The sequence below is a fragment of the Gobio gobio genome (genome assembly GCF_949357685.1).
Source record: "Gobio gobio genome assembly, chromosome: 22".
In the NCBI taxonomy this organism is placed as follows: domain Eukaryota; kingdom Metazoa; phylum Chordata; class Actinopteri; order Cypriniformes; family Gobionidae; genus Gobio; species Gobio gobio.
This window is the reverse complement of record NC_137118.1, coordinates 47,095,893-47,108,392: the sequence shown is the minus strand read 5'-3', so window position 1 is coordinate 47,108,392 and position 12,500 is coordinate 47,095,893. Positions and strand designations below refer to the sequence as shown.

At 40.2% G+C, this 12,500-nt stretch overlaps 1 protein-coding gene across 1 annotated transcript in view; it reads left to right on the top strand.

The window, feature by feature from the left end:
- The window catches only part of unc5cb (unc-5 netrin receptor Cb), a 337,306-nt gene that overhangs the window by 201,878 nt on the left and 122,928 nt on the right, over positions 1-12,500 (top strand). Inside the window, exon 4 of the mRNA XM_079803827.1 lies at positions 358-461. Within this exon, the coding sequence (XP_079659953.1) occupies positions 358-461 (104 nt within the window). The remainder of the gene's footprint in view (positions 1-357; positions 462-12,500) is intronic.

Sequence of the window (12,500 nt, the reverse complement as noted above, 5' to 3'; positions counted from 1 at the left end):
AGAAATACTTAACTAATTGACATTGAAATGTTAATTTTTTTTATTTGATCTTTATAATCTTACTCAAATCTTTTAAACACTGGTGTATCACAGTTTCCACACAAAATTTGAACCGTTTCAACACTGATAATAATCATAAGTGTGTGTTGAGCATCAGATCCTCATATGAGAGTGATCAGTGAAGGGTCATGTGACTCTGAAGACTGGAGGAATGATGAGAAATCACACGTTACTGTACAGAGAGAACAGCTCATCTACACTGGAGGAATATTACACTGTTTTATTTATACTTTACATTAAAAAGTGTTAATAATGTCAAACTGTATGATGTTCTGAAAATCTGTGTTTGTCTCGTAGATCTCAGGAAAACCTTCGACCAGGAGCCTCTGGGGAAGGAAGTGTCACTGGAACAGGAAGTGCTTCTCCAGTGCCGCCCGCCTGAAGGAATACCTGCTGCTGAGGTACACACACACACACACACACACACACACACACAGAGCAGCACTCTCCGCTGATGAGTTTTATATCGAATTAGAGATTAACGTTTGTTACGGGGGCTGAAGCGAAGCTAAACTCCTCATGGACTGATGTGTAGATAACTCAATCAGCTCAACTAAATGTCAGACTTCGCTCAGAAACATTTACCTCAGCCGCCACCTGTTAATTCCTGTTTAGCTACACAGGACATATCGATTCAGACATCGATTCTGTGGCCGGAGTGGGCTGTCAGACAAACCCGTCCCAAAGTTTCAGCTAAACAGGATTAATAGATGCCGGCTGTGGAGGATTTCCTCAAAGCATCCTGCCTTTTTTCCTCCATCTTTACAATGACAAAGAGTGGGATGCAACGATTTAATGCAAATCCGCCAGCGAAACCTCCTCCAGGCAGAGCTTAGGGAACTCAATGGACAGATTTCGGAGGAGGGTTTAGCGTTGAACGCCTCAGGCTGTGTTTTTCCCGCTCTTTTAATCATCTTAACATGTGTTATGACGACCACCGCTAACTTGAGCCTGTCTTTAGCTGGCTTGCCGCCCTGACGGAGGGCGAACATGTTTAAATCTCCGGCCCGGATGTTTGGGAGCAGAATGGGATGCGCACGCGTGCAAGTCATCAGAAATGAGCAACAAAGGCTTTTATTGGGGGAGAAAGCGCTCGTTGGACGATTGTAGAGCGGTTTGCACTGCAAAAAATGCTTTTCTTACTTAGTATTTTTGTCTTGTTTTCAGTCCAAATATCAAAAAAATCTTACATTTAAGGCCCTTTCACACCGGACGCGTAACGAAAAAGCGACGCGGAAAAAGCGAATATTTTGTGTGCGAATAGTTTGCGTCAAAACCATTCACATCAGCCGCGAGTTTGCGACGTTTCAGAGCTCCAACATTCTAAAACATTCGCGCCGACAGCTGAGAAACACGGACACGTAATCTTACCTAATCTTCTACAGGAGCTAAAGCTTCATCATGGCCGGTTCCGCACTTACTTTCAAATGTCCGTGGGACAATTTGAGGAGCTCCTCCAGACAGAGACGGTAGCAGCGCATCTGACGACACACACACACACACACACACACACACACACACACACACACACACACACACACACACACACACACACACACACACACACACACACACACACTCTAAAGGAACGGCTCGATCCGGAGCTGCTGTGTTTCCAGTTGAGTCACAATGTAAACATTTAAGTGCCACAGTCGTACTGACGGAAACACATTCACTTTCTATAGTCGCGGACACAATTAGATTAAAAAAAATATATATCAATGTATTGATTATAATATCTGTAGCCTATAGTGGGCAAACACATCTGCATCTGCACAGCTGTAAACACAACTACAGCTGTGATCTCGTGAGAAATGCCACACCTGGCAAAGGTTAATGTTGATTGAATGGCTAGTGACATCAACTGGACATTTTGTCACCTTTGTTTCCTTGTATGTGATTGGTTTAAGCCTTTTCTGTCGCTGCGAGTGTTAAAAAAAATCGACATCGAAACGGAAAAAATAAACATCGTTTTTTTCGCCGCAGCACATTCGCGTTCAGTGTGAAAGCTCTCATTCTACAAACAACTGATCAAAAAATAAAACCATCGCGTCAAAATCGCGTCCAGTGTGAAAGGACCTTAAGAAACATTTACTAGACAAGCAAAAGTTTTTGTCTTGTTTTGGGGAAAAATAACTCAAAATTAAGAGTTTTTGCTTAAAAAAAGCTAAATAATCTGCCAATGGGTTAAGAAAAATAATCTTGATTTCTGTTTGAATTAAGATTCATTTTCTTACCTCATTGGCAGATTATTTAGCTTTTTTTAAGCAAAAACTCTTAATTTTGAGTTATTTTTCCCCAAAACAAGACAAAAACTTTTGCTTGTCTAGTAAATGCTTCTTAATGTAAGATTTTTCTGATATTTGGACTGAAAACAAGACAAAAATACTAAGTAAGAAAAGCATTTTTTGCAGTTTGAGCAGATACGGGCGTCTTTCATGCAGCGCTGTGGCTTCATACACACGAGTTCGGCTTCCTGAAGCTCATCAAATGCCTCTGAGAGATCACAGAATCACCATCCGCAGGGAAAGAGTTTATTTCCTGTTTGGGCTGAAAAATTGTCCAATTTATGAGGTCAGAAATAAAATATCAATGCACGGATCTGATGTTTCAATGCAATAGTGCCAAGGTTATTAGGGGCCAAGCACCGAAGGTGCGAAGGCACCTATTGAAACCGTTCCCGTTCTTATTATTATTATTCATCTTCTTCTTCTTCTTCCGCCGCGAAGTCTATGGCAGCCCATAGAACCGTATGGTAAAAAGTTGTGAAATTTGGCACACTAATAGAGGACAGTCTGAAATGTCACCGTAGCAAATTTGGAGTCTCAAACTCAATCCCTCTAGCGCCACCATCAGTCCAAAATTTGACTCATGTTTATGCTTATAACTTTTGAACCATAAGGGCTAGAAACAAAATTATTTTTTCCTCTGATTCCTTGGCTCAAGACGAATCGATTGCACCCTATGACGTCATTTTCCGTCATAAAAATTTCCCCGCCATTTTGAATTTTCCGAAAAACCTACTTTTACGAACTCGTCCTAGACGGTTCATCCGATTTGCACGAAAATTGAACCAGATCATCTTCAGACCATGCTGACAAAAAATCTTGCAAATCAAGTTGATTCGTCAAATCATTTTTGATAAACGCGCAAACAAATTTTACGTAGCGGTTGCAAAAACACACTTAAGGCAATATCTCCGCAACGCTTTATCGTATTCAAACCAAACTTGGTACTTGTCATCACAAGCATGACTTGAGGCAACATACAGCGTTTCGGCGCAGCACCACATACTGGTCCGGAGATACGAAAAATTGCTATTTTTGCTTATAACTTCTGAACTGTTTGTCCAAAAATCATAAAAGTGGTCTCGTTACATTCAGGACGGCATGCCGAGTCGTCTGATATTCAATTTTACCATATCGGCCATTTTGGCTGTCGGCCATTTTGAATTTTGTCAAAAAATGCTTAATTTTACAAATGCATTAGTATATTGTTACTAAACTCGGTATGTGACTTCCATGCTATGCCCTGAAGGTACTCAAAAAGTTTTAGGGCAGTGCCACCTTGTGGTCAAAAGATATAACAAACTTGACAAAAATGCTAATAACTTTTGATTAAATTAGCCTAGTATATTGAAACTGGTCATAATAGAGTCATTCGCTCATGCCGATTCAATTGCAACCTATGATGTCATTTTCGGTCATGATAATTTCCCCGCCATTTTGAATTTTCCGAAAAACCTACTTTTACGAACTCGTCCTAGACGGTTCATCCGATTTGCACGAAAATTGAACCAGATCATCTTCAGACCATGCTGACAAAAAATCTTGCAAATCAAGTTGATTCGTCAAATCATTTTTGATAAACGCGCAAACAAATTTTACGTAGCGGTTGCAAAAACACACTTAAGGCAATATCTCCGCAACGCTTTATCGTATTCAAACCAAACTTGGTACATGTCATCACAAGCATGACTTGAGGCAACATACAGCGTTTCGGCGCAGCACCACCTACTGGTCCGGAGATACGAAAAATTGCTATTTTTGCTTATAACTTCTGAACTGTTTGTCCAAAAATCATAAAAGTGGTCTCGTTACATTCAGGACGGCATGCCGAGTCGTCTGATATTCAATTTTACCATATCGGCCATTTTGGCTGTCGGCCATTTTGAATTTTGTCAAAAAATGCTATATTTTACAAATGCATTAGTATATTGTTACTAAACTCGGTATGTGACTTCCATGCTATGCCCTGAAGGTACTCAAAAAGTTTTAGGGCAGTGCCACCTTGTGGTCAAAAGATATAACAAACTTGACAAAAATGCTAATAACTTTTGATTAAATTAGCCTAGTATATTGAAACTGGTCATAATAGAGTCATTGGCTCATGCCGATTCAATTGCAACCTATGATGTCATTTTCGGTCATGATAATTTCCCCGCCATTTTTAATTTTCCAAAAAACCTACTTTTGCGAACTCGTCCTAGACGGTTTGTCCGATTTGCACAGAAATTGAACCAGATCATCTTCAGACCATGCTGACAAAAAATCTTGCAAATCAAGTTGATTTGTCAAATCGTTTTCGATAAACGCGCACACAAATTTTGCGTAGCGGTTGCAAAAACACTCATAAGCCTATATCTCCACAACGCTTTATCGTATTCAAACCAATCTTGGTAGATGTCATCACAAGCATGACCTGAGGCAAAATGCATCGTTTCGGCGCAGCGCCACCTACTGGTCTGAAGATACAAAAAATGGCTATTTTTGCTTATAACTTTTGAACTGTTTGTCCAAAAATCATGTCTTCCGCACCATGCTTTGAAGGTACTCAAAACGTTTTGGGGCAGTGCCACCTTGTGGTAAGAGGTTATAACAAAATTTACAAACATGCTAATAACTTTTGATTAAATTAGCCTAGTTTAATGAAACTGGTCATAATACAGTCATTGGCTCATGCCGAGAACAGAGATACTAATTTTTCCATATTTGGTCAAACATCCTGTCCTCAATGTTCTTATTTGATCAAAACCTACTTTTTCAAACTCATCCTAGACCGTTTGTCCAATTTCCACCAAAATCGAATCGTATCATCTTCAGACTGTGTCAACAAAAAGTTAGGGATTTTGCATCAATAGATGAAACCGTTTTTCTAAACCGCAGCGACGAAGTTGAGCCATTATGCCAAAATGACTCTTGAGGCTGTATCTCTGCAATGCTTTGACATATTGGCATCAAACTTTGCATGTGTCATTGTTCCCTTATTCTGACCACACCACATCAATTTCGTATCTGTGCCACCTATTGGTCAAAAGTGATAAACCATTAACTTACATTATCAGTGACTCAATATATGATATTTCAGCCATTTTGCCTAATCTTCTTAAACTGTATAATTGTTAATTGTTGCAGTTGGTCTGACACTCTCAGACTACAATGCATTTTCAGCCTTTTGCTTAAAATCATCTTAAAACGTGATTAATTGCTCATTGCTCCAGTTGATCTGACACTGCCAGCCATTTTGGCATGTCTTGTCTTCTTCTTTGCGCTTGGCCCCGGTATTGCTGCTTGCAGCTATATTTTTATTTATATTTGGTTTCAAGGGCGTAGATTTGCTTTGAACATTGGGGGGGTTGAACGTTAGTATGTATACCTGTTATTTTTTTATTATTATTATTTTTTTATGTATGTTGTTATTGGATAATTTATTTCTTCATATCTATCTATCTAGGCCTACATGCTTTAACTGATTACAAATTCAACATATACAAATATGAAAGAGACAACTTTTAGACATTTACTTTAAGATTTTTACATTCCACCTAATGCATTTAAAAAAATGTTGAAAGGGAAACACATTGGCTCTTGAACAACTGTAAATCATTGATTATTACAGACACTATTGAAAAATGAACTAGCAAAACAGACGGCTGCTTTGGTAACTTGTTATACTGACAGTTATGGCCAAATACATTGCAATGGATTCGCTAGCTAAAATATATGTGGTGTGTGCTTAGCTATTACACAATATTCTCATACCTCATTCTCATTACATGCTTTATTTTTATTTTTTTTGCATCCCTCTCTGACCAGCAGTTAAATATAGTCTGCTTGCTAGTTTTAGTGTTAGTTTTAGTCTTTTTTTGTTGTAATTTGGGTTATTTGTCAGGGGCAAGATTCAAAAAGCTCAGAAAAAGTATTGTGGAATAATAACTCGTACAATTTTAGAAAATATTCATTCAGAAATAAATCATACAGATAGGGCACAGATATGTGTGTGTGTGACGTGTGCCTGTAAACGCCTAAAGAGCCGACAGACTAAAGAACACACACATGAACCGCATCTTCAACACATCTTTGAGCTCAAATACAAATATAACTAAACCTAAATTGAGCTAAACCTTTACAAATACCACAGCTGTACAATTTACACACCCTATACATTAGCCCACTCATCTGATACACACACACACACACACACACACACACACACACACACACACTCACACACACACACACACACACACACACACACTCATCTGATACACACACACACACACACACACACACTCATCTAATACACACACACACACACACACACACACACACACACTCATCTAATACACACACACACACACACACACACATCTAATACACACACACACACACACACACTGAACACATGACATAACATTATTTAATATTTGAATCACAGCTTATCGTGTTTTGACATCCACAACTCGTGCATTTGACCTCAGACGTGCGGCTAGTGAACTTTCTAGAGTAGCAATCGCTTCTCTGCTCGACACTCACACACTGACAACATTATATTCACAATTAAACTTATTTTATACCACTTTTTAATGTGTGATTGTGTAAAGGTGTTCACGAGATCCCAACCTTTCACCAACTTGCTTTCAACGTCGAACACTCGTTCTCATGGAGACTGTGTGTGTGTGTGTGTGTGTGTGTGTGTGTGTGTGTGTGTGTGTGTGTGTGTGTGTGTGTGTGTGTGTGTGTGTGTGTGTGTGTGTGTGTGTGTGTGTGTGTGTGTGTGTGTGTGTGTGTGTGTGTGTGTGTGTGTGAGAGAGAGAAGCGCAGGGAAAGGAAATGCAGCTGAATGTTATTTGCTCTATGAAAGACATTGACAAAGACGAAAACTAAGGACATTTAATCTATAATGTTATTTTATTTTAGTTAGTTTTGCCAAACACACATTACAGTTTAAGTTAGTTATCGTTTTTTTTGTAATGCCTCATTTTTATTTTTACTTCAGTTAACGACAATTTACTTCAGTTTTCCCACCTAGTTTTCGTTTGTTCGTTCGTTTTCGTTCACGATTATAACCTTGAATAGTGCAAGACAACGAACAGATATATGAATGTATATAAAAAGACGATTAATATTCAGTAATATTTAGGGCCGCAACAACTAATCGATAATAATTGAGTGAGTTTCTGCAGGAAAGATACGTGATCCAAGCGCCCAAAACACGAGAATGCTTTACTTTAAACTTCAAGCTAATGCTTTTATTCTTTGGAAAACTTTTACTTCACAAAATTCCAAAGCATAATGACATATTTTTTCCATATTGAATATCATATTAAAGCTGCACTATGTAAGTTTTCCATCCACTAGAGGTCGTCTTAATATTTTTATATTTTGTATATATATATATAAAAAAACTAATAAAATGGCAAAAGCACATAATGGAACTACTAAAAATGAACATGAAAACTCAAAATATAAAAAGAAAAGTCAATTCAAAATATTAATAAAATAACACGGCTTTGAACTGAATTGAGCTGAATAATGACTCTATTGTCTTCTGTAGAACTGCTTCTTGCTGAATTACTGCTTTGAAACACATACATCTATTGGATAAAGCGCTATTATATATATTACAAAAAAAATGGCAAAAGCACATAATGGAACTACTAAAAATGTAACTAAAATTAACATGAAAACTCAAAATATAAAAATAAAGCTAATTCAAAATAAAAAATAAATACACTCTAAAAAATGCTGGGTTAAAACAACCCAATCGCTGGGTTAGTCCATTTTCAAGCCAACTTGGGTTATTTTTAACCCAGCATTTTTTAGAGTGCACAATAAAACTAAAATAACACGGCTTTGAGCTGAATAATGACACTGTTGTCTTCTGTAGAACTGCTTCTTGATGAATTTTGCAACATTGACTCTTATTTTCCTGAGTATTACTGCTTTAAAACACATATACATCTATTGTATAAAGCGTTATACATACACATAAAGGCTCCAAAAGGTTTTTTTCCCCAAAGAAAACCCATTTTTGCTTCCTTCCAGTGACCAGTTCTTAAAAGAAGCATGTTTTATCTCAGTTTGAAGGACGTTTGGAAAGATGGCGGCACAGAAGCTTCATTATTAAGAGTCTGCTAAATGAATGTGTGTATATACGGCTGAGCGTTATCACGTCTTTATCAGCTGGAAAACCTCTTTGAATGAGCGTCTGGCGACACTTAAGCAAACACGAGCTGCTTTGAGTGAAACCAGAGAGCATTCTGGGTCAGATCAGAGCGGTCTCCCCAGGGAGCGTGTTGATTGGTGGAGAGCGCTGCCTTTGATTGGGCTCTGAAAGGAACCACGCTTGACCTGGAAAAGGCCAGTTAAGCGAGCACAAGTCAGACGGCTTTATTGCAGGTGGAAATGCTGACAGAACAAACGGGCCGCAATCAGAAGGGAGCCGTTTCCCGCCAATTCCACAAACTCGGGGAACAATTCCTTCTTTTAAAGGAGGACGGCCCTGGATCCGGCTCTCTTTGGCAGCGGAAAGATCTCGCTCTCGCATTAAAAGCAATTTGTGTTGGGGAAAATTGTACATCACAGATGGCGCACGCTTCTTTCACTTGGCATATTGTGCTGGAGTTATTTTCTTTCTCCCATCATTTGTTTGTGCCATTATGTTTTTCAACTCAAACATGATTAGATCTGAGCTCATGCCGTCATATATCACCACATCTCGGTTCTTTTTCTATTGCATCAACACATTCAGATGATAATCTGCAACACATTTCAATTATTCTCATTTTTGTCTACATTGTAAAAAAAAATAGGGCTGTCAAACGATTAATCGCGATTAATCGCATCTAAAATAAAAGTTTGTGTTTACATAATATATGTGTGTGTACTCTGTTAATTATTATTTATATATAAATACACACACATTCATGTATATATTTAAGAAAAAAATATTATTTTTATATATAAAACATTTATATTTATATATATTATAGATTATATAAATGTATATACATAAATATATATATACATTAATCTTTTGACAGCCCTATTTTTAACTTATTTTATAAAATGTTTGAAATGCTAAATCTTGTGGAAGTGATTTTATGATTAAAAAAAAGAACAAATATCTGACATAAAAAATCTACTTCATACCCAATGACAGATATTTGTTCTCGTTTTAAGCACAAACTCACTTCATTTTGTGCATTTTCTCAGAAAACAAGACTTCATTTAAGGATGTTTAGAGATTTGTGCTGGAAAACAAAAATCCTAGATTTTAATGTTTTGCAGTTCATGCAATTCAATTTTTTTTAATAGTTGAATGGTTAACACCCCTGCATTAATGGATCAAAAACAAGGGTTTGTTTTTGCTTTTCAAGAGTTTCTGTTGCATTTATATATAAATACACACACAAGCATGTATATATTTAAGAAAAAAATATTATTTTTATATATAAAACATTTATATATATTATAGATTATATAAATGTATATACAGTATATACATGCAAATATTTCTTAAATATATACATGAATGTGTGTGTATTTATATATAAATAATAATTAACACAGTACACACACATATATTATGTAAACACAAACTTTTATTTTGGATGTGATTAATCGCGATTAATCTTTTGAAAGCCCTAGTTATAAAGTAATGAGATCTGTTGGAAATGGGTCAATAATACAGCTCATCGTGTGTTTGGTCACATTACGTGTGATATTCCCTTCAATTTCTTCCTTAAAATGTCTCTAAATGGATTTAAACATGCCTTCATTAAATCTGCAGAAACTCAAATTAACAAAATTAACATTGATTAACAAATGTTAATAAATGCCGTGATGCAATGCCAATAAATCAAGTGCAGCTAAATATACAATTCACTCTTTCGACTTCAGAATGTCATGTTTAATTCAGTGTGTTTTCTTTGAGTGGACAGTTTTTGCAGATTCATGGCTCTTCTGGTTCATAAAAACACGCGTGTGTCCAAATGTTGAAGTGTGTGTCGTGTGTCATCAGAGCTGTTCTCTGTGTGTGTGTGTGTGTTGTTCGCTGCACTGCGGAGGAAGGATTCAGGCACGTAATGAGAAGAATAACAAGTCAGGAATGAAATTACATGGATCACGCAATGCAATAAGAGCTCCTTCTCTCTTGGAGAGCGTAAATGTGACGCCGCGGGCCCGCAAACGGCACACCGTCAGCCGCAGGTCTGCTGTTAATGACATCCTGCACATTTGCAGCGTAAAATAACCAACCGGCCTTCTGGGTAATTACATCCAGAGAGAGGGAGAGAGAGAGAGAGGATGTCGAGTGTACGTGCAAATAAAATAACACAATTCAATTTATTTCAGTCCATTTTGTGATTAAGAAGTTGCTGAAGTATCAGTGTTTGAGCAGTCTCTTCACATTCACACGCCGGCCGGAGCGATAGCATCTGAGGCTGGAATTGGTTCTGAAGTTGTTCGGTGATGATATTTGCTTCTGTAGAGACACGAGTGGGATTTTGTCTTCCTTCCCAGAGAAAGTGTTTGAGATGGAAACGTGGAAAGCTCAGCCGTGACATCCACTCCCATGATCCATTGCAGATCCTCTTACTCTTCTATTCTGTAAGATTTTTAATGTTTCTAAAAGTCTCTTCTGCTCACCAAGGCTGTGTTTATATGATGAACAGCCCTGACTCCACTATACCCCTGAAGGTGTGGAACCAAGATGTTAGCAGCAGATCCTTTAAGTCCTGTAAGGATCGGACTTGTTTGTTCAGCTCATCCCACAGATGCTCGATTGGATTGAGATCTACGCCTCAAACTCCTGTGCCGCCCCATACGCAACAAACTGAGATGCTCTGTGTATTCTGACACCATCAGGACCAGCATTAACTTCTTGAGCAGTTTGAGCTCCAGTAGCTCGTCTGTTTGATCGGACCACACGGGCATCAATGAGCCTCTGCCGCCCATGACCCTGTGGCCGGTTCTCCACTGGTCCTCCATGACCCTGTGGCCGGTTCTCCACTGGTCCTCCATGACCCTGTGGCCGGTTCTCCACTGGTCCTTCATGACCCTGTGGCCGGTTCTCCACTGGTCCTTCATGACCCTGTGGCCGGTTCTCCACTGGTCCTCCATGACCCTGTGGCCGGTTCTCCACTGGTCCTTCATGACCCTGTGGCCGGTTCTCCACTGGTCCTCCATGACCCTGTGGCCGGTTCTCCACTGGTCCTTCATGACCCTGTGGCCGGTTCTCCACTGGTCCTCCATGACCCTGTGGCCGGTTCTCCACTGTTCCTTCATGACCCTGTGGCCGGTTCTCCACTGGTCCTTCATGACCCTGTGGCCGGTTCTCCACTGGTCCTCCATGACCCTGTGGCCGGTTCTCCACTGGTCCTTCATGACCCTGTGGCCGGTTCTCCACTGGTCCTCCATGACCCTGTGGCCGGTTCTCCACTGGTCCTCCATGACCCTGTGGCCGGTTCTCCACTGGTCCTTCATGACCCTGTGGCCGGTTCTCCACTGGTCCTCCATGACCCTGTGGCCGGTTCTCCACTGTTCCTTCATGACCCTGTGGCCGGTTCTCCACTGGTCCTTCATGACCCTGTGGCCGGTTCTCCACTGGTCCTCCATGACCCTGTGGCCGGTTCTCCACTGGTCCTTCATGACCCTGTGGCCGGTTCTCCACTGGTCCTCCATGACCCTGTGGCCGGTTCTCCACTGGTCCTTCATGACCCTGTGGCCGGTTCTCCACTGGTCCTCCATGACCCTGTGGCCGGTTCTCCACTGGTCCTCCATGACCCTGTGGCCGGTTCTCCACTGGTCCTCCATGACCCTGTGGCCGGTTCTCCACTGGTCCTTCATGACCCTGTGGCCGGTTCTCCACTGGTCCTCCATGACCCTGTGGCCGGTTCTCCACTGGTCCTTCATGACCCTGTGGCCGGTTCTCCACTGGTCCTCCATGACCCTGTGGCCGGTTCTCCACTGGTCCTCCATGACCCTGTGGCCGGTTCTCCACTGGTCCTTCATGACCCTGTGGCCGGTTCTCCACTGGTCCTCCATGACCCTGTGGCCGGTTCTCCACTGGTCCTCCATGACCCTGTGGCCGGTTCTCCACTGGTCCTTCATGACCCTGTGGCCGGTTCTCCACTGGTTCTCCATGACCCTGTGGCC